At 46.0% G+C, this 22,500-nt stretch overlaps 1 protein-coding gene across 16 annotated transcripts in view; it reads left to right on the top strand.

Moving 5' to 3' along the window:
- The window catches only part of LOC308090290 (EH domain-binding protein 1-like protein 1), a 35,950-nt gene that overhangs the window by 8,455 nt on the left and 4,995 nt on the right, over window positions 1-22,500 (top strand). The window contains exons 4-27 of one of the 16 annotated variants that reach the window (XM_080435396.1): window positions 67-120; window positions 569-747; window positions 1,359-1,477; window positions 1,762-1,845; window positions 2,646-3,437; window positions 3,965-4,036; window positions 4,371-4,529; window positions 5,403-5,738; window positions 5,998-6,202; window positions 6,937-7,248; window positions 8,765-9,982; window positions 10,913-11,209; window positions 11,384-11,887; window positions 12,639-12,743; window positions 13,352-14,767; window positions 15,663-16,625; window positions 17,234-17,456; window positions 18,346-18,503; window positions 18,874-18,922; window positions 19,292-19,622; window positions 19,733-19,869; window positions 20,363-20,396; window positions 20,815-20,867; window positions 21,964-22,075. In XM_080435396.1, coding sequence (XP_080291522.1) covers window positions 67-120; window positions 569-747; window positions 1,359-1,477; window positions 1,762-1,845; window positions 2,646-3,437; window positions 3,965-4,036; window positions 4,371-4,529; window positions 5,403-5,738; window positions 5,998-6,202; window positions 6,937-7,248; window positions 8,765-9,982; window positions 10,913-11,209; window positions 11,384-11,887; window positions 12,639-12,743; window positions 13,352-14,767; window positions 15,663-16,625; window positions 17,234-17,456; window positions 18,346-18,503; window positions 18,874-18,922; window positions 19,292-19,622; window positions 19,733-19,869; window positions 20,363-20,396; window positions 20,815-20,867; window positions 21,964-22,075 — 7,912 coding nt within the window. Of the gene's footprint in view, window positions 1-66; window positions 121-568; window positions 748-1,358; window positions 1,478-1,761; window positions 1,846-2,645; window positions 3,438-3,964; window positions 4,037-4,370; window positions 4,530-5,402; window positions 5,739-5,997; window positions 6,203-6,936; window positions 7,249-8,764; window positions 9,983-10,912; window positions 11,210-11,383; window positions 11,888-12,638; window positions 12,744-13,351; window positions 14,768-15,662; window positions 16,626-17,233; window positions 17,457-18,345; window positions 18,504-18,873; window positions 18,923-19,291; window positions 19,623-19,732; window positions 19,870-20,362; window positions 20,397-20,814; window positions 20,868-21,954; window positions 22,076-22,500 lie in introns of all 16 variants that reach the window. The other 15 variants (XM_080435388.1, XM_080435397.1, XM_080435403.1 and 12 more) reach the window with 15 other exon arrangements.

Here is a 22,500-nt window from a genome sequence, read left to right as displayed (position 1 = left end):
AGGATGTACCAAATGTCTGATACCAATCAGAGAATTGAATGTGTTTCTGCTCTTTTCTCTCCCAAGGATGCCAATGCAGATGAGTTTGAGAGTAAAGACTGGACCTTTGTCATTGAGGGTGTGAGTGTCTCTTTACTTGTTCTCTAACCAGCTTTCAAACCAGTTAACCACTTAAACCCTATGTACTTTGTTAACCGGAGTCCCACAGGGGTTAGGCCCCCTCCTTTCTTCCCTATACCCCAAATGTCTTTGGCAAAAATAGCCGATCTAGTAGATCGTCTATTTTCGCCAAATGTCCTCCCAAAAATAGGGATGTGAGGGCTCATGTGAATAACTAACCTGACCTATGACCACTGCTTACTTATTGGTGATGAATAAGTTATCAGTAATTATACTACCAGTTATTCTTAGTACTTCGAGGCCAGGCCGTCGATTGCTTTGTCATTCCTGGTGTACAATGTTTTTGACAAACTTTGACAATAAAATCAATATTGATACTGTACAAACTTTTGGTATGACACAAATATGTTTGCATTTCCAATACCCTCCACCCTTTACTCTTTTGCAGGAGAGCAAGGGCCATCGTAAGGTGTTAGCATCAGCCGACATAAACCTCAAGCAATTCGCCAGCCCCGCCCACACTCAAACCGACTTGACGCTGAAGCTAAAGCCGCTGTCTGTCAAAGTGGTGGAGGCCACGCTCAAATTGTCCCTGTCATGTGTCTTTGTTCGAGAAGGAAAAGCCACGTGAGTAGCTTTGTCTTCTAGAACTATTGACTATATCATCTCAGTTTCATGAAATGCGTTGCGTAATAACTAGAGCTGGGGCAACTTATTATGATATATGTTTGAATTAAAGTGGACTCTTTACCAGAGTTATTTATGAATTCTGATATTCAGTAAATACATAAATTAACGCTTGGTCCATAATTATCTTGACATCATGCAAAAGTCATAGTGCCCAGCTTGTAAAAATGCTAATTATGATCATTAAAACTATTTTTTATTATTGTGATATATTTTGTGTACCTTCTATTTTTATCAGTGATCCGTGTGTTTGTCCCTTAGAAATGACATAATTCCTGTCTCCTTGTCCTTAGTGATGTCATTCTGTGTGCTCATCCAAAGAGCTGATAAATAGTACTTGACTACAATTTGCATATATACCATTCCGTATGCGCTTTACAGCAATCTTCCAACTTTACTCTCTGTTTTTTATTACAACCGTTTTATATTAGAAAACAACAATAGTTTTGGCCAAGGTCAGTGATGTTGCTTTATCTTGTTGTGAGATTATCATCAAGTAACTGAATGACATGTTGACGTACGTGTCTCCCTCGTCTATCTTCTCTCACCAGTGATGAGGACATGCAGAGTCTGGCCAGCCTGATGAGCGTCAAACCCACGGACATCGGTAACCTCGATGACTTTAACGAGAGTGACGAGGAGGAGGACAAGAAGTCTATCACTGCTACAGGTACAACTTCAGGCTTCAGGCTTTTACACACACACACACACACACACACACACACACACACACACACACACACACACACACGCACGCACACACGCACACACACACACACACACACACACACACACACACACACACACACACACATAACACACTCCTTTTTCTGCCTCTCAGCAAATGTTCTCCTTTAGTGCTTATTAGTACACTGCTTGCTGTTCCACCCTGTGCTTTCATTTCCCTGCCGTTACCTCTCCTTCCTTCCACATCTTTTCCTTTCCCTCCGCCAGCTCCACACACCCTAACTCGCCCCAACCGCCCCGCTCCTCCTCGGCCTGACAAGAGAATCTCTGGGCTCCCTCCACCAGGCTCAGGTAGAACTTCTCTTTCACTTTCCCTCTTCTCTCATCCGTTTCTTTTCTCCCATGCCTGCAGAGAGCAAGAAAGGTCCTCTTTGTCTTGCGCTCGCTTTGTTTGTCTGTCTTGTTCTCTCAGGGCGGCGCGTTACTATTAGTACATTTTCACACACTTGTGTTATGTACCCGACCCAGCAGCCCATCCCACTCTGCTGGACATTACCGTCTAAATAACCAACCCACGTAGTTCTCATCTGTGCTTCAAATACCTCACTGAGACTCACATAATGAAAGGCAGAATATAGCACATTGAAACTTCCCATTCTTCCCAGTCTGTTTTATAACACCAAGGGGAGTAGGATGTCCACTCATCCACGCTCATGTGTCTTGGTTTCATAAAATATCATGTCGCATTATGTGTTTCTCATGTCGCTCATACTCATAATCACAGCATTTATATCCAGTCATATATGAAGATTCACACTTTCCTGTATTAACTATATCAACAAGTCATTTAGACAATGTTTTTGTGACAAAACATGCGTGCACGACACGTCATATTTCTGTCTCATTTCTCTCATGTCATTGATCAACTCATTATACTTTCCCCTTTCTTTCTCTTTCTGATTTTTCTCCATCCCACCTATATCTCACCTCACATCATCCATCCATCCATCCATCAATCCCATCCATCCATCCATCCATCCATCCATCCATCCATCCATCCATCCATCCATCCATCCATCCATCCATCCATCCATCCATCCATCCATCCATCCATCCATCCATCCATCCATCCATCCATCCATCCAATCCAGTATGTGGAGGAGAGGGTAGGAGGCCTGTCTCTGGTCCTCCAAGTCCATTCCCCCACTCCCGCCCACCTCTGCCTACGGCCCCTCGGCCTTCCCCTCGTCGCTCCAGACACTCCCTCTCGGATGCTCCCGTCCTACCGCCTTCTCCGGGGCCCTCCCCTCAACCCTCCCCTCGTTCCAAACATAAAAAATCCCTCCTCCCTTTTCAGCCCGAGGCTCCTCCCACACCCTATGTGGTCCCTAACCCTCCATCACCTAAGAACTCAGAGGCTACATCACCCCCATCAGCCCCTTCCGCCCAGCGCCCCTCCTCTGCTCCACCCCTTCCTCCCACCTCCCCTCCTAGTCCTAATCACCCTGAGATAGTGTCCACTTTATCTGCTCCTTCACCCCAGCCTTCTGCAGCAGTACCCCCTTCGCCTCTTAATCAAACCTCACCTGAGTCAGACAAGGCTCCAGCAACCGCCAATGCCCACTTTATCTTGCCCTATGCACCTCCTCAGACCTCACTATTGGGTGCGAGCTCCACAGAGGCCGCCGAGGCTGTCTCCTCTACGGTGGCAGCACCTGCGCCTCAGCCCCAGCCCGCTGTCTTGCCATCCGCTGGCTCCTCGTGTCTGCCCGCCCAGTCCACTGTGCCCCTTATCACCCCCACTATGACTTCCTCCCAGCTTCCCCCCTCCGTTCCCAAGTCCAACCAGTCCTCCACAGCCCCCTCCACACAACCTCCATGCAGCAAGACTGCCAGTCAGCCTCCATCTCTGCCTAAAATCTTCCAGGCTGGCTCGGGAAAAGGTACCCATTTGTCTGGCCGGCTAGCAGACAGGCGTGTTGCAATATTATTGACTCAAGCTGTTATGATTGGCCTTATAAGGCCTTTTCCAGCATGATGTAACTTTGTGTTCGGAACAGTGGTTCCAAAGCATCTCTGTGTGCGCGCATGTGCGTGCTTGAGCATGCTTGTGCATGTATGAGGTAGAGGTTTGTGTGTACTCTACAAGTAGCCTAGGCAACATTTTGGGGACAACCCATGCATGATTAGGATCTTTGGGAACTGCTAAACTTAGACCAATCTGCGTCACGGAGAAATGCGCTACAATTGGTTTTGCCGCGCATTCCTTGGTCATCGCTGAGACCACACCATGCGAACAAGTGACTTAAAGGAACAAAGCAGTGCACATACTGTATACATTGTGTATTGTGACAGTGCATGCTATCACCTTTCTACTTTCTACTTTTTGCTTTATACTCACTAGCTCTGTCCATGTTTACTGTCTTCTTCTCTCCTGTCCTGTCCTCTCCTATCCTTCCCTCATTTTCAGCTCCACTTTCATACCAGCGGCACCCCCCAGAGGTTCAGACTGGATGTGCAGAGGATCCAGCCTTTGGCCCTGGTCTGTCTTCTTGAATTCTGTCCACGTATTGTTTACTTGTGTCTAGCTGTGTGACTTCATCGTCTCACCCACTGTGTTTCTTCTACTAATATTTGACTGCTGCTTACCATCAAGTGTCTCACTGTCATTTTGTATTTCTTTTCCCTCGCTTTGTTCTTTTATTTTATTTCTCTCCTACTTCCCTCCTGTCCTCTCTCTCCTCCCTACTTGAGTCCTTATTTTTCTTCACCATCCTCCCCTTGCTTTGTTCTTTTATTTCTCACTCTTGCCTCCTTTCCTCCTCTCTCCTTCCCTGTTCTCTCCTGTCCTCTACTACTCTACTCCTCTCCATCAGTTCGTTCTCATCTCTTCAGACCTCAGATTGTCAAGACAGTGGCTCGTCCCTCCTCTCCCTCCCCCTTCTCCCCCGATGCTCTTCCTCCTGAAAAGGCATCGGCTAGCATGACTACCGTGCTACCTTTCCCCAAATCCCGCCCCTGTAGCTCAGCATCAGGTAACTGGAAAAGAAAAGATGCAACCAGAACATTCGCAATGAGTTATTTAATGTTAGTAGTTATGGCTACTATGATGGTAGTAAATCTAGAGATGGTTTAGTCTGACCGGTTGAAATGATTAATACGGGTTATCGTTGAATTTTCAGTCAGTGCTTTTAAAATGTTTTAATAGTCAAGTAATAAATAGCATAACCAATGCATTGGGAAATTCTATACCATGAAGCAATATACATTTTAGCCACTTTCAACCTGGCATCCCTATCATGGGCATGTTATTTTAGGCAAAAATATACATGTTTTTAGGCAAAGATCTACAACTTTACAACCCCTTTTGCCACGTGATTCTATGAATACAGGTGTTTATTTTGACTCGTCCTCTGGTGTGCCTTGGGCAACGCTACACAACATGACACTGACTGTTCCCCTGCCAAACGAATGTTCTGAGAAAATGCAACCAGGGACAACAGGTCCAGATACAAGATTTTCACTCCTGGAAAGACCATGGCTACTACACCAATATACTGAACATATTGTAAAGACTAAAGACTAAAAACACTACTGCTCTGCTCTCTGGCGCCGTTTACACTATTGACTGTGCTAATCTCCCCATCTTTTCCCATTATTTTCTTTCTGTTCACTCTTTATTTCCATGTTCCCAATCATATACTTCCCCTTTTCAATTCCTGCATACTTTCACACTAACACTATTTACCCTCTGCTCTCTTCATACCTCTCTCTCTCTCTCTCTCTCTCTCTCTCTCTCTCTCTCTCTCTCTCTCTCTCTCTCTCTCTCTCTCTCTCTCTGTCTCTGTCTCTGTCTCTCTCTGTCTCTCTCTCTCCTCTCCTCTCCTCTCCTTCTTTTGACTGCTCAGGTGGTCAAGGGGCGTGGCCTAGGTCTGACTCCACCGTCTCTGGTGGTGACATCAGCCCAGTTCCTCTCCTGACCAGACCTGACCTTGACGCTCTCTGTGACCCCGAGGCTCCGCCCCTTTCCACCTCCCTCCCGCGCCACTCACCGCCGCGCTCCTCCTCGCGCAGGCTCTCGTCTCCCTCTCGCTCCTCTCCTCGCTCCTCCTCGGTTCTTTTCTCCTCTCCTCTCTCTTCTTCTCCCCGTTCTGCCTCCCTTCTTCCCTCGTCCCCAACGGCAAGCGCTCCCCCTCAGCTCCCCCCTTCTTCTGCGCCCGCCTCGCTCAGCTCTAGCCAGTCAGGTACACCAGCCAGTTACATGTGGGAGTTTCTTTAAAAGTTCTTCTATTGGGGAACACTCCAGTGATTTAAAAGACACGTTTCTGTTGATGTGCTGGGGGTGGAAACTATATGTCCAAAACCATTACTTTCAGGAAATAAAATAAAATACCAGATTTCTGCCTGACAGCAACAATATGGAAACCAGTTTCTGTTTGATTCTGGTTCTCCTGTAGGCCAGTTGTTGCTTCATGTCCTGACTGTGACATTTATCCTTTGTAGGGATAACGTCCCCCCTGGCCCAAGTGGACAAGGAAACGGCACCTGTTGCCAAGGAAACCACCCCAGCCACTCTGAACCGTGGTGATGAGTCTCCACGAGGCAACAGGACGGTTGCCAGCATCAGAATAGCCAACCAGCCGATCAGAGAGGCCCCGGACTCCGGTCAGACCATCAAAGAGAGCGAAGCTGAACCAAGATGCATCAGGTGGGTTCATATAACAATGTCACATGATCTCACAGTCAAGTGTTGTTTACTTGCTGTGGATACAGTACATGTGAGGTCTGCCTCAGACCATCGCATATACAGACACACAGTACAGTACTGTTTTAAGTTTGCATCATGCTGACTGCACTGAATTCTAACCCTGTAGATTGGATGCAGTCCTAACTCACTTCAATCTGTTGTCAGGACAAAGATTGCAACACTTGCTGCATAGTGCTTGTTTGCGAGTAAAACTACTCCTAAGTAGTTTGGGTTTCTCCAGGTTAACCTGGCGCAGTGCTTGGTAAACCTGTTGTTAGCTGCCTGATATGGCTGTTCTGCAAGAATGAAATAAAACTGTATTGCTGTTGTTGATTAATTGATTTGTCCATGGTTATTGAGCGGATCAACGCTGTGTGATTTGATTTGTGGCGGCTCAATCATCACGGTTGCTTTGTGTATGGTGTGTGTGCTCCGTTGAAGCTGCTAACAATTGCTGAGTTTCCCCCGCTGGTTGTCCTGCTGTCCTTCCGGCCTGCGTTACACACGGCTGTAGAATTAGAATTGTCACTCCCAGTTCTAATTCTTGGTGTGCAGCCTGCTTGAACTCCCCGTCATGACCTCTCACATGCTGAGCCTTGCGACAACTCACTCACACCACTTACCACCTTTGTGACCCACCAACCCTGTGACTGTTTGACCTGTCAACTCTGAACACCAGTGTCTCTGTCCCTCAGTCCTGGCGAATCCCGTTCAGAACTCATCATAGCCCCACCTCCTCCCTGGCCCTTCTCCTGTCCTGAGGCCGACACCCCTCAGCAGCCCTCCACCAATGTCCTGGCAGCATTTATCACACCTAAACAGCCATTGGCTGCGAAAGAAACAGATAAAAAGCAGACAGAAATGCCCAAAAACCCACCGCTTGCAGAGGCAGAGCCAGACTTCGATGACATCATCTTTGAGTCACTAAATCAAAGTCACCAGTCTGGAGGTTTGTTCCTGGAAGAGGATGACTCAAAACGGGACACAATTAAGAGGTCTCCGTTGGGGTAAGTATCATATGCATATACAGTACACATACTACATACACATATGCATATAATGCACACTTTTCATCAATAGCTCATCTACAAGCTCACAACGTGTCACATCGCAATGCATTGTGGCTCTTTTTGGACTTGGTCTTAAGACAATTGTCTGCAGACTGAACAAAGCCTTAATGGCATAAATGCTACATCACACACACACACACACACACACACACACACACACACACACACACACACACACACACACACACACACACACACACACACACACACACACACACACACACACACACACACACACACACACACACACACACACACACACTCCGGGAACGCATCTGTGTCATTTTAAGATTTCTTTTGGCTATTCAAAAATAGCATATATACAAGCTCATAGCTATGATATGATATATAGCTATGAGCTTGTAGATCTGCTATTTTGAAAAATCTTGAAAATGTGTGCAAATCTTTGAATATATATATTTTTAGTGCGAACATGTGTAACTCAAATCTTTGCTTCTGGGGTGGGGGGGGGGGGTCTCTGGAACAAAACATTTTGAGATGGGGGTCCGTGGCCAAATACATATGCGGCATACATGTCAGAGTTTTAACTAAAACTAAGATGAGAGAACACTCCAGTTCTAGCTTCACTACATTGGCTCCCGGTTATTTTTAGGATTGATTTAAAAAATATTTTACTTGTTTATAGAGCTCTCAATGGTCTGGCCCCTTCCTACCTTTATGATTGCCTGCCTAGAAATGTTCCAATCCCCCCCCCCCCCCCCCCGTCTTCTAGTGCTGACCTGCTTGATGTGCCTACAATGGCATATAGAAAACACGGTGAAGCAGCATTCTGCTTCTACGGGCCGACGGCTTGGAATAAACTCCCATGACACCTAAGACAGGCAGCCTCTGTAGATAGCTTTAAAGCACAGCTTTACCTATTCCTTCACTCTTGCTTTTAATTGATTTTTAAATCTATGTGTTGTTATTCATGTCCTCACTGTTTTGCTTGATTCGCCGCTTTTTCTGTAAAGCACTTGTGCTTTATTCTTGCTCTGTAAAGTACTTTGAGCTGCATTTCATGTCATGAAAGGTGCTATACAAATAAAGTTTATTATTATTATTATTATTATTATTATTATATCTAAAAATGTTTTCTAAATCCTAACAGTACTGTATGTTGCTATATCAGTGGTGCTCCAACTTTTCCATGTCAAGGACCCCCCAAATGATATGTATTTGGCCGCAGACCCCCATCTCAAAATATGTTGTTCCAGGGACCCCCAGAAGCACAGATCCGATTTAAAAATGTTCGCTTTAATACATATATATATATATATATGTTCAAAGATCTGCACACATTTTCCACGATTTAAAAACATATATTTAAAAAATGACATGGATGCGTTCCCAGTCTTAATGGATTCATGTGTAAAAAACACTATACACATACACAGACAAAAACACACATTAAAGGTTAAAGGGTATTGCCTGTGTTGCCCTTGTCCCACAGTCTTGAGCCAAAAGCCCTGGAGAAGACCCCTGGAGACCCCTCTTCACCGACAGAGCTCCTTCAGGAGGCACAGAGAGCAACGGGGTCTGAGGAGCAGGGGAGAGGGAGCATGGAGGAGCAGAGCAAGAAAGGAGAGAGTGAACGGATGAAGAGCGAGGAGGAGCAAAGAAAGAGGACGCTGCTAGAAGATGAGAAGAAGAGGAGGCTCCTGGAGGAGGTGGAGGAGAAGAAGAGGTCAGAGGAGAGACTTTTGAAAGAGGAGCAAGAGCGGGAGGCGAGTAAAGAAAGAGAGGAGGAGCAGAAGAGGAGGAAAGAGCAGGAAGAAAAAGAGAGGCTCTTGAAGGAGGAGAAAGAGAGAGAGGAGCGCAAAGCAAGGGAGGAGGAAGAGAGAAGGAGAAGGGAGGAGGAGGAGGAGAAGCAACGTCTCCAGGAAGAGGAGAGGAGGCAGGAGAAAGAGCGGCTCTTGAGGGAGGAGAGAGAGAAGGAGCTGAGGAAAAAAGGGGAGGAGAGGAGAGTTGCGGAAGAGGAGGCGAGGAAACAGAGGGAGGAGGAAGAACGTGAGAGACAAGTAAAGATGGAGAAAGAGAGAGAAGAGCAGAGAACGAGGGAGCAGGAAGAGAGGAAGAGGAGGGAGGAGGAGGAGAGAAGGAAGAGGGAGGAAGAAGAGAAGGAGCAGCAGAGAAAGATAGAGGAGAAAAAGGTGAGACTCTTGAAGGAGGCCAAAGAAAAAGAGGAGCACAGGGTGAGGGAAGAGGAGAGACGGAGACGAGCGGAAAAGGAGCGACTCTTGAAGGAGCAGAGAGAGGCGGAGAGGAAGAAAAAGGAGGAGGAAAAAGAGATGGAAGAGCGGAGGAAGAGAGAGGAGGAAGAGGAGAGGAGGAGGAAGAACCAAATGGAAGAGGAGGACAGGAGACTCAAGGCGGAGGAGGCGCAGAAATCCCTTCCTCTCTGCGTTCTGGAGGCTAACAGGTCAGACGAGGACAAGGAGAGGATGAGAACTCTGGCTGACCCTGGGTCAGGGTCTGAGTCCAGTCCAGAAGCTTCTCTTGGACATCTCCCTCCTCCTGCGGAACAGACTAGTGTCGCATCCAAACGACTGCCTTGGGCAGAAGAGTTCCTCAGCCAATCGCAAGGCAGAAGCGCCGACGTCCACCTCTCACAGAACAAAATGACCACCCTGTCAAGCCCCGCCTCTGTGGGAACGAGAGACAATGAGTGGTGAGTTACATTGCTGAAATCATGAATCATACCTAGAAGAAGAATTCATGTGTGGAATTTATTTTCTTTTTGGATTTTTTTAAATTTTTTATTATGATGATCAAAATCAATCAATCAATCAAACCATCTTTATTTATTCTTAAAATTTACTTTAGAACTCTATTCTGTCATTCTGTTGTAATGATAATGGGCCTCATTCACGACCAGTCAATGTTTTTTTCTTAACTACGTGCATGTTAGTGAATCCTGATCATTCTTGTAATGTTGCTTGTTTTTATGCATGCGGATTGCGGACTACGGGTGGAAATTAGCATTCTTGCTAAATCCGATGTATTTATATTACATCATGCATATGTTTGCATAATATGTGCTGTCCCGTCCAAACAAACAATTACACATTGGTAGAGGTTTAGGTGGTGTAGTTATCTTGCTCCGTAGATTACAAACTGATCTGCAAGGTGAAACCGGTCTCAAAGTCACTCTTTTAGCACATAAACAAACCCAATGTGAATCCTACAATGTATAACAATTAAAACACAACTCCTATTTTTCTTTTTTTATAGAATTGTTATTTTCCTGTAGAATTTACTACAAATAGTAAATGCGTTCTCACAACACGTCACAACCAGATGCGTTTTGAGCTTGTAGATCATAAAGTAGGAACGAGTTCAAGTGAGAAAGAACATATTACATTTATTTGATATTAGTGAATGAGGCCCATTGTGTTTTTCTGTTGATTTGAGCTATTTTGATTCATTTGGATGACTGTTGTTTCCCCTGTTGTTTCATCACCTCATGCCCTTCCTCATGTCTTCCTGCTTTCCTCTCCCTTCGCCTTCTTCCTCCCTTCTCCCTCCCTGCACCACATCTACCTTGTCTTCTCTTTGTGGTTGTCCTCCCCCTCTCTGACTGTCTCTGTCTGTTTCTCAGTGTGGGGCAAGCCACTCGGCTAAAAGAAGGTTCCTTGTCGGAATCTGGCGTTTTTGCCCTAGACAAAAGTGTGTCCTCCACTTCTAGCACACCTGGCATCCAATCAAGCCCCACTGCTCAGTCCTCGACTCAGGGAATCATATTAGAGGCCTTGTTGGTCCCGCACCAAGAGAGAGTTTTGGATGCGGAGGTTCCACTATGGAATGTTCTAGAAGGGAGAAGTAGGGAAAATAGAATTGATCAGAACTCAGCGACAGAGGTTCTTGCACACAAACACACACAACCCCTGGGCAGAGGGTAAGAATGGAGAAGGGGCCGCCTGTCTGTCTGTCTGTCTGTCTGTGTCTGATTTATCTTTCTGATTGACGTAGTATGTCTATCTGTCTGTCTGTATGTCACACACTGGTTGTCTGGTTTACTTTGTAGTGGCATAACTAAGTTCTGTATGTCTCTTGTGTGTTTGCATGCTAGCACCCACAACGAAGATGGTACAGAGACAAGAAACACTACACACAAACTTCAGTCAGTCACAGCAGAGGACTCGCAGGAAACGTATCACCTAGGCCCAGTCCCCGCCATGTCCCGTCTTCCTGCAGTTGAAGAGGAGCCTAAGGAGCCAGAAAGACCAGTCTCCCCAGGATTCACAGACATACCAGCAACCCCAGAGGAGGTTAATGAAGACGATGAGCTAATGATTCTGGAGCTGGCTCCACTTTTGCCTTCCAGGCCAGACCTCTCAGAATCGCATTTGGACTCAGGTGAAGAGCAAGTAACCGGTCACGCGGCTGAAGATCAGGAGCACTTTATCGGCAAGGAGTCTGTAGACAAAGCAGAGAATCCACTGTGGGCAGCCGTAGAGGAGACCGCTGTGGTGAAAGCAACGGAGATAAAGATGGACAACTCTCAGGCAACTGAAGAGAGGCCTGGAAAGGAGAACGAGGAACGGAGCGAGGAGAAGAGTGGTGTAACAGGGGGGTGAGTCACTTGTAGCATGGCTTGACTTGGCTCCCTGGTACTTCTCAAAGCACGTCATACAAAGAAACACACACACACACACAAACACTCGTACACAGGGATCTTTGTGGTGCTGTGTAGCTTACGCAATGCTTACTTCCAAGCAGCAATTAACCCAGTCTGTTGCTCTGCTCTGTCAACCTTCATTCATTTCATTCCAGCGTACTATTCTGCCTGTGCTGTTTTAAATAGATCTGATTGTTCTGGAGGGCTTTTCATATAGAATAGAGCTGATAGGTCGACTCCAGTGCAGTAATGAGCGTGTGTGTGTGTGTGTGGTTGTGTGTGGTTGTGTGTGTGTGTGTGTGTGTGTGTGTGTGTGTGTGTGTGTGTGTGTGTGTGTGTGTGTGTGTGTGTGTGTGTGTGTGTGTGTGTGGGTGCGTGTGTACGTGTGCGTGTGTACGTGTGCGTGTGCATGTGCATGTGCATGTGCGTGTGTGTGTGCGTGCCTGCCTGTACGTGTGTGTGTGTGCGTGTGTGTGTGTGTGTGTGTGTGTGTGTGTGTGTGTGTGTGTGTGTGTGTGTGTGTGTGTGTGTGTGTGTGTGTGTGTGTGCGTGTGTGCGTGCGTGTGTGCGTGTGTGCGCGTGTGTGTGTGTGTGTGTGTGTGTGTGTGTGTGTGTGTGTGTGTGTGTGTGTGTGTGTGTGTGTGTGTGTGTGTGTGTGTGTGTGTGTGTGTGTGTGTGTGCATGTGCACGTGCGTACACATGTCAGTGCCCAGAAATGTATGTACACAGAAGCAGAGGTGTTTGTAGATGAAGAACAGAAGGAGGAGTCTGTTGGCTTCATGTCAGCAGTAGTTGGGGTGTTTTATAGAGGGTGAGTCTCTCTGTACACCTGCCTGTCACGTCGTCTGTCCCACAAGAAAGAGAAAGCTTTTGACATTTTTCTAATAATTTATATAAGATTTATCAGAGCATCCCACACAGAAATGCATTTGTATTCAAAGGTCAGAGTAAAGGTTTGCTTGCAATGCATGTAGTGCCTTGCCGAAAGGCACTTTTGCATAGTTTTTGCTAACCATCCAACTTTCATCTGCTGGCTCACAGCTGGAATAACCCTCCTGTCAATGCTGGATGTATGTTTATGATACATTGAGTTAGCAAAAAGTGATTGTAATCATGTCATGTTCAATTAGTCTCTGAGCAAGTTCTGCTCTCGTCTGCATGGCACCAGATAATTTTTTTTCACTTTCTCAATTACTGAAGTGACACATCATGGCATGGTGTAAACGGTGTGGATATTCTGTTCAGCCATGAAGTAATGTGTTCCTCAGTGTGCTTCGGCAGAGAACTGTGATCCAACCCTAAAAGCCAAGTCTGAATAGCAACCGTTTGGTATAGAGCATGCTGTCCATCGGCCGTCGTCACTGGATAGAGTTCTGTCCCTGAGTTGTCACTTTCCTGTCACTCCTCTCCATCCCATAGCTATGAGACAGTGACATCCCTGCTTCGCTCAACCGGACCGGCCCCGGTGGCAGATGTAAGTCCTAAAGCAGACGAAGACCCAGACGCAGGTCCACCGAGTCTTTCTGCACTGGACATCCTGCCACCCGCAGCCTTTTCGGACACAGCTGAGGAGCAGCCGGTCAGTGGGCAGGACCTGCCCAGGGCGGACCCATTGCCATTGGTTGGGAACACACGGATGCTACCTTACCTGGAGGCACACGGGCTGAGTCTGGTGGACAGTCTGAGACTGGCTGCTATCGAGCAGGAAAGAGAGAGGGAAGAGAGGAGGAAGAGGGAGGAGGAGGAGAAGAGAGAAAGGAGAGAGAGAGAAGAGACAGAGAAGAGGGAGAGAGAAAGGGAAGAGAGGGAGACGGAAGAGAGAGAAAGAGCAGAGAGGGAGAGAGAAAGGCTGGAGAAGGAGGAGAGAGAAAGGGCAGAGAGGGAGAGAGAAATGATGGAGAGGGAGAAGGAGGAGAGAAAAAGGGCAGAGAGGGAGAGAGAAAGGATGGAGAAGGAGGGGAGAGAAAGGGCAGAGAGGGAGAGAGAAAGTATGGAGAGGGAGAAGGAGGGGAGAGAAAGGGCAGAGAGGGTGAGAGAAAGTATGGAGAGGGAGAAGGAGGGGAGAGAAAGGGCAGAGAGGGTGAGAGAAAAGATGGAGAGGGAGAAGGAGGAGAGAGAAAGGGCAGAGAGGGAGAAGGAGGAGGAAAGAGAAAGGGTGGTATTGGAGAGGCAAGAAATGGAGAAGAGTGAGAGAGAGAAACGAGAAAGGGAGGAAATAGAGAAATCAGAGGAAGAAAGAATGAAGAGGGAAAAGGCAGAGACAGAGAGGGCAGAGAGAGAGAGATCAGCGATGGAGGAGGACAGAGAGACACAAAAAGATCAGGAGAACAAGATGCAGAAGATTCCTCCTGTCTCTTCCTCTGCGAGGGACAACCAGGAAGCAACATGTAGCCAATCAAACGACTGGCCCCACCTGAGGGAGGCAGAGCTGGATGAGATAGCGTGCGAGGAGACGCTGGAGGGTCACACTAAGGAAATAGAACTCAAATTCCATCCTAATTCAGTGAGCGTCCCCGAACCTAATACAGAGGTCAAAACCCTTCTGAACGAAGGTGGTCATTGGTCTGCTGGAATGGGGGCTTCTGACCTTGACACCAGCCCGAAAGTTAACACAGCTAACTCCACACCAGCGGCAACCAAAGATTCCAACCGTGCTGTTAAAAATGAGGCATTGGGCAGAGCGGGCCCAAAATCATTGAAAAGAGGGAATTCCAAGGTTAAGATCGGTGCCATCCCTGTGTGGATGAGAGAGGAGGAGGAAGAGGAAGTTGAATATGAGAGAGGGCAGGAAGACCTTGGAAGCATGTATGAACTGTACATGGATAGGGAAGGGGGGTAAGTAGATGGGTGACTTGGCTGAATAGTGAGGGGTATAAAGAGGGTATGAGAAGGAGGGTAGAAAGCACCTGTGCACAAGGTCAAAACATTGGTCAAAAAAGTCTTTGCTTCCTGCAGAAAGAAAATTAGACTTGACATTTTGATAATTACACAATAAGAATTCTTCCTCTATCAACCTGTGTACTAAGGGCTCAGCCTTTGGTTCAGCGTACCCTTCTTCTGTGTTGGCATGTGAATGCCCTGCTCATGTCCTTCTAAGCAACATCATCACTTAGATGTTGTTTGTGAAGAAACCTTGACCTTGATACTACTGTATGTCTGGCTGTGGTTGTGAATGTTTTACCAGGCAGTGTGACGCGTGTTTTTCGAAAGCCACATTGTGGTATTAAAGAATACTGACATTTATGAAGAATGATTGCTGTTGAAGGGCATCGTCATTCATAGACATTGTATGGTAGATGTTCCCCTCACACTGCAAATTTCCTTTAACACTGTGGTCATTTTTATGAAATAAAATAATTCGGAAACAGTGCAACACTTCTACAATGAGGGCAGTATATTGGTTTCTGCTTCATGGTGGTTATGTGATATCTGCAATCATAGAGCATGACTGGTTTGTTGAGCTATCACTACAGTGTATCATGTGGCATGGACTGGTGGATGGAATCGTAAGGTCAGTCACTATTGTTACTGTAAGCACGAGGTTGGAGCATGGGTATTTTTGTTATGATTGGGTTTATTCTCCGTTTATGTCTCTAATATGGTTGGTCTGTCATGGTTCTTGTTTCTGTTGCTGGGAGAACTGTGGCATGAGGTTTTAGCAGTGACTGGTCCTATTAAAGGTACCTCAACCTATGATATCTGGGTATGTAACTGCCCTCTCTGTCTACAGCCCAGATCATCCATCCACCACGACCCCTGTGGCCACCCAGGAGCCCACCCACCCACCTTCATCTACCAATCACCACGTCCTATGCCAGGGCCCTTCTGTCAATCAGCCAAACAAATCTGAGGACTCTCGTTCTCTAACCAATCAGGAAGCTCCTCCTCATTGCGAACCTCCTCCCGTGCCTAAGCAGGAAGTGGGAATCAGCACGACAGCGAATATCAAGCCAGCTCCTCCTCCACACGGTGAGACCCTTGAGCAGCCGTTAACTGGACGGGGAGATGATGCTGCTGATGTTGTTGGAGGAACTGCCGGGGTCCCTGCGGAGGCCAAGCAGGAAGGAATTAAACTCATCCTGTCATCGGTGGTTCCTTGGCCCTTTCCCCCTGACAAACACAGCGCCAAGATGCCCGCTGACACACAAACTGAGACCCACATGGAATCACACGATGACACATGCAGCGGTCTGAGAAAGATGGCAGACATGAACGTCGACACTCCCAGTGTTGACACGGACACACTTCACACTGCTACGAGTGACACTATTCACGTGGCTGACACCCATACAGACACAGACACTACCACGGAAACAACAGGGCACTTACACATTAAGTCACACACCTCTGAGCCTATCACCAAGGCCCAGCAGCTGGAGGAGGAGGAGAGACTGTTATTGGCTAAAATACGGCTGATGACAGGCGGCGCATCTCCGGCCCCAACCCCCCGCAGTAAGAAACGCCTCATCCCCGACCCCCATGACATCATCTTTGACGCCGTAGAGCCTAGTAGCCAATCAGACATCAGCACCGGGGATGGACCCATTACAGAATTGAAGTCCATCGGTTCCTGCTTTTCTGTCCTGGAGGAAATTTCATGGGATGAGGATGGAGAGCAATTAGCCAGTGAGCTGGGAGAAGCCATGGTTGTACAGGAAGAGACGGGAATAAAACAGGAAGCAAAGGACAAAGTGTAAGTCAGCTGGGGAGGTCAACCCCATGCTGCTCTAAACCGTACTATTCCATTGAAGCGTGTGTGTGTGTGTGTGTGTGTGCGTGTGCGTGTGCGTGTGCGTGTGCGTGTGCGTGTGCGTGCGTGTGCGTGCGTGTGCCTGATTGGACTTATAGTTCTGAAGAATATTTCTAAGCATATACTGTACATGCATTATACATGCATTTTTCCCTAGAAAATATCACAACACAGATGACACAATACAAGCAACAGCTTGCTGTACTGGCTGGGCTCTTTGTTTTTACGTGTTTGTACCTTAGTTGTGGTGAGGCAGCGATTCACCACATCTTTTGGTCAATATTATCTGGAATGTTGCCATAAAGCTGTTTGTCACTCTTAACGCTTGCATTGACTTGATACTAACTTTCTGTTCTTCCTCGCTTGGTGCTGTCTGGACTTGTAAGGTGGTTGCCCCTGCAACAGGTTTGCAAGTCCACAATATACGCTCATCCGCTCACTTGTTGCTGATCATCAAGAATCAGTAACGAGAACGCTAATATAACCGTTGTGATTCTAAACTCAAGTCCATAATCCATTTTGTCTATTTTGTCCCAATGCCCTCTCCTTAGGCGAAGGGATCAGCTGACTGTCGTTCCTGGTGATGGAGAGAAGAAAAAAGACCAGCAGATTGAACGTCCTACAGGTCACTCCAAAGTACGTGCACAGGCCCCTCCTGCAGTGTCTAATGGAAAGCCTGCACTAGAGGAGCCAGACGGTGTCGTCACCTCTGACCCAATGACCCCAAAGTCTGTAGCCATGGTCAGAGAGGAGGCTGATGGAAAGGATGAGGAGGTAAATAACAGTAATGGATGGTAGTTCTACTGTAAGTACAAGCACTAGAGGTCTTCACGGATCCACCGCCAAGACCCATACGGATACGGGTTCAGTTACATATTTTATTATGGTCTATTGGGTCCAGACAGAAGTGCTGTGACACTCTTGATGAAGGTCCAGAGGGACCGAATCGTCATGTCAATTTGAATAGAACTGATGCTGCTGAGCAAGAGCAGAGTGCGGGATTTTTGTTCATGAATGTTTATTCATGATTGCTTCATATCCATTACGATTAAAATCGCCGGGCTCATTTGTTTATTTTTGGAACATCTAATATGACGCGATTCTAGTTGACTCTCTAGCGGCAGTGATGTCAGACTTCGGTTCTCTATTGGCTATCGTTGTCATCAACTGGCAGAACGTCATTTTTAATTGTCTGTAATATCCCGGAACCAATTGGATCTTGGAACAAATTTCACAGTTCCATTAAGGTTCGAGTCCATCATTTAAAAAAAATACATTTTGGAATCATTTGGATCCTGCAGTGAATTTCCTGGGTCTATTAGGGATCAGGTGTGTCATTTTGGACATGTGAATACCTCTAACACTGCACACACACGCACACACACACATACACACACACACACACACACACACACACACACACACACACACACACACACACACACACACACACACACACACACACACACACACACACACACACACACACACACACACACACACACACACACACACACACACACACACACAAAACCAACCCAATAATTAAGTTTGATAACCACTACACACACCTACTCATACAACTCCTACACAGATCCAACTGACACTAACTAACATAACACTCCTTCCTCCTTTGCCCTCCTCCCTCACTCCTACCCTCCAGAGTCCAGTTCTCCTGGTGAGCTCCAGCCAGTCACTCCTCCAGTGGTGTCAAGAGGTGACACAAGGTCACCAGGGGGTAAAGGTCACCAACTTCAGCACTTCCTGGCGGAACGGCCTGGCCTTCTGCGCCATCTTTCATCACTTCCACCCAGACAAAATGTACAGCTCTGAACATTTTATTCATTTCTATATCTAGCGCTAGTATAAACTGATATTGTTGTGATTTGCTCACAAAATGTAATTGAAAGCCTGTTTTTGTGTAAAGCGCTGCAGAAAAGAGGGGATTCTTAGCTTTTTAATAATGTCGTTTCTGTATTCCAAACTCAACTATGTTTGAGTGAAAACGGTTTCATAGTGATGTTGCGTATAATCAGAGAAAACTGATAAATCAAAACATTTGATATCTGACTGAAAATGGTATGGCAGGATTCATTATTACCCTGAGATCATTTCAGTTTCTGGAAATGTCCTTTATAAATATGCTACCATAGCTTTGTTCTGATTGCATTCTGCATTTATACCCCTGCAGAGATTTTGACAAGTTGGACTCTCATGACATCAAGCTCAATAACAAGAAGGTAAAGACACAACTGAAGCCAGCTGATGCTCTTCATACTTTGTCAGTCTATGTTACCTTGGAAACATGTGGTATAGCATTCTTTGCTTTAAATTTTTTCACAGATTATGATATTAGTAATGTTGCAGTAGTGTTGCATATGTGAAAAGTTTATAGACGGGCTATCAGTACCAGACATGGTAATGGCGGCAAATAATTCAACCAAATATGTGGGCTTTCTTTGCTCAGGACGATTAGTCAAACATATTAAGCTAACTGTTAAGCTAAGTTTGATAAAGAGTATGTTTGCAGTGGAGTAGGTGGGTAGGTCATCTATGGGCAAAACTGGTGTTGTTGATAATGTTCTTCTTTTCACCATGACTTCCATTAGGCTTTTGACGGCTTTGAAGCTCTGGGCATCTCTCGTCTGTTGGAGCCTTCGGACATGGTCCTGTTGTCCGTCCCCGACCGTCTCATCGTCATGACCTACCTCAGCCAGATCCGCTCACACTTCACCAACCAAGAGCTGCGTGTTCTCCAGATAGAACAGAACTGCAGCCAAACCAGCTACGGCTTTGCCCTCTCTGGTCCCGGCCCGACCGACGTCGATGCCGCTGCGTTCTGTATGGCCAGGCTACAGGAAGGAGCCACAGTGAGTCTGGAGGAAGGAGGGAGCAGCTCCCTGGTAGTCCCGCCTCCGAGGACCAAACGCATGGCCAGAGGTACTGGCCTCACTGCTTGATATAATATCTACTCCATTACACTGTCATATTAGGACATCCGTCCAATTTAGGCTTAAATCTGAACTCTGACTGAATGATGTATTTCTTAGGGGAGGAGTCAATAACCCCAGTCCCTCCCCCAAGACTGGTTACCAAAGGGTCCAAGTCGGGACTGAGTCAGGTGAAAGATGCTGACCTGGTGAGGAGGAGGAGGAGAACGAACAGTGAGAATGAAGGAAACACTCAGGTACACTTTCTCAGACTGCTGTTGACTGTCAACACATACCAGTGTGCAGCACCTGGTAAATACCTGGTACCTGCTACGTACTCGACTGGCATGCCTAAATATGAATATTCAGAAACACCCAACATCTCATTGTTAAGGCGGTTACACACCGGCGAATATGCGAATATACGCAAAATTCGGACTCGTTCCGAATAATTAAAAGACGCTTTTTTCGCTCCGCGAAACTGGTGTGGAAGCTTGCATTGACTTTATAAGGTTTAAAAAAAAAACGTAATATTTGCATGAAAAAAATCGCCCCGGTGTGTAAGGACCTTTACTATTCCACAAACTAACATCATTCAATTTGAAAATTGTAGATCTACATGCTCACAATGTGTCACGATGCAATGAATTGGGATCTTATTGATTATTGAATTATTATTGATTGTTATTTTTGCCATTTGTTCTCCGACTATTGTACTGTATGTGACTGTTCCTTGTGCTTCCTATACAGGCCGATGAAGAGAAGGCAGAGAACACTACTTCAGGTGGGGGCTCCAAGTCATACAGTGAAAAGATTATGATGAAGCAAAACTACTGAATACTGTCAAATCAAAAATGTATTAATACTGCATCTAAATGACTTTTGTTGTTGCTTCCCTCGTGTTCTGTGTGTGTGTGTGTGTGTGTGTGTGTGTGTGTGTGTGTGTGTGTGTGTGTGTGTGTGTGTGTGTGTGTGTGTGTGTGTGTGTTTGTGTGTGTGGGGGTGTGTGTGTGTGTGGGGGGGTGTGTGTGTGGGGGGGGGTGTGTGTGTGTGTGTGTGTCTGGGTGTGTGTGTGTGTGTGTGTGTGTGTGTGTGTGTGTGTGTGTGTGTGTGTGTGTGTGTGTGTGTGTGTGTGTGTGTGTGTGTGTGTGTGTGTGTGTGTGTGTGTGTGTGTGTGTGTGTGTGTGTGTGTGTGTGTACAGAATCTCAGAGAGCAGCAGAATCCCAATCACCTCAACAAGAAGAGGATAAAATGGTCAGTTATTGGTCATATTCAGATCGCACGGTGGCCATTTTGCTGCATAAGAGTTATGGTCACTTCATCCTTCAATGTCTCTCAATGTCTCTTTTACGCTGATGTCTTTGACCTCTGTATCTTTGCATCTGTGGTGTCTTAGATCACCTTCTGTCGCCTGGAGCAGTGATTCTCGGTCATTTTAATTTCAAGGAACTCCAGTTTGATATGCATTAGGTCATGGACCCCCACTTGATTGAATTTTCATCTCTGGGACCCCAATCCACACTGTAAAATCCTCAGTGTTAATTTGACGATACTGCTACGAAACGGAGATTCAATTCAGCTTAAAGGGGAATTTTGGACCACGGTTTTCTTACCTTTTCTATGATGTTATGATATCTTTAGGATGAATGGTACAGTAGAAAAATGTCATAACTCCATCACGGGACCGCCACAGCTTAAAACGTTTGCCAATAGGCCTTGCGCTAGATCTCATATTTATTATTTTATTTTTTATTTTGTTTTTAGATCTGACGTTCATAGTGACAGAACACTATGCAACAAAAAAAGTCTCGCTAGACGAGATTTCCGTTTATTTTTTTTCAAGGACCCGTGAAAAAGTAGAACATTTTTCTACTGTACCATTCATCCTAAGATATCATAACATCATAGAAAAGATAAGAAAACCATGGTCCAAAATTCCCCTTTAACACTCTTTTCTTTACCTTGAGCCTATGTACAGCTGTCGTTTCCCTATCATTCCTTTCTCTAATCCTTTGACCTTCTCTCCTTTTCTTGTCTATTTGTTTATCCATCCCTTTCTATCCTACCATTCCTCTCTGCTTCCCTCGTTCCTTTCTCTCCTTCTACTACTGCTTCTGCTTCTTCTACTACTCCTACTCTTTTCTCTTTTTCCTCCTTCTCTCCCTCTCTTTCTCTTGTCATGTGTCTGTGACTGCTGTGTGTGTTCATGTGTGTGTGTGTGGACTGTGTGTGTGTGTGTGTGTGTGTGTGTGTGTGTGTGTGTGTGTGTGTGTGTGTGTGTGTGTGTGTGTGTGTGTGTGTGTGTGTGTGTGTGTGTGTGTGTGTGTGTGTGTTTGGTCAGTGTCTGCAGGACACCAGTCAGTATGTGCTGAGTGAGCTGGCGGCGTTGGAAACGGAACAGAAGCACATCGACAGCCGAGCCGCAGTGGTGGAGAAACGCCTGCGACGCCTAATGGAGTCAGGTGGGACACAAATACACATGCTTCTATACAGACAGGCAGACATATAGTATACACTCACACATGGATTAAAGTTCTCAGTCACTACGACTGAGTTCAGTCATTTTGATTCGATAAAAGCCAGCATGCCTTTTATGAAAGCGAAAATAGCCAATCTACAAGCTCTCAATGCATCTGCGACGCATTGAGAGGTTGTAGATAGGCTATTGTTGTTTATTTGTATTATTATTATTTTAAGATTAGAGCATTTGAAGTGGTCCAACTAAATTTTGTTTGGAAGCATTTTCCATAAAACTCTAATGGTCTCGGATAATTCATAAAAGCAAAGGTTAAAGGATCTACACCATGAATTAAAAAAAATATATATATATTTAATATCATATTGTTTATGTCCCTCAAACGTTTTTCAAACGGTTTGTGCCTAAATC

The sequence above is a fragment of the Gymnoscopelus braueri genome, assembly GCF_963280865.1.
Source record: "Gymnoscopelus braueri genome assembly, chromosome: 8".
NCBI classification, from domain to species: domain Eukaryota; kingdom Metazoa; phylum Chordata; class Actinopteri; order Myctophiformes; family Myctophidae; genus Gymnoscopelus; species Gymnoscopelus braueri.
Note: the sequence above shows the minus strand (reverse complement) of the source record. Positions and strands in the feature narration are given on the sequence as shown.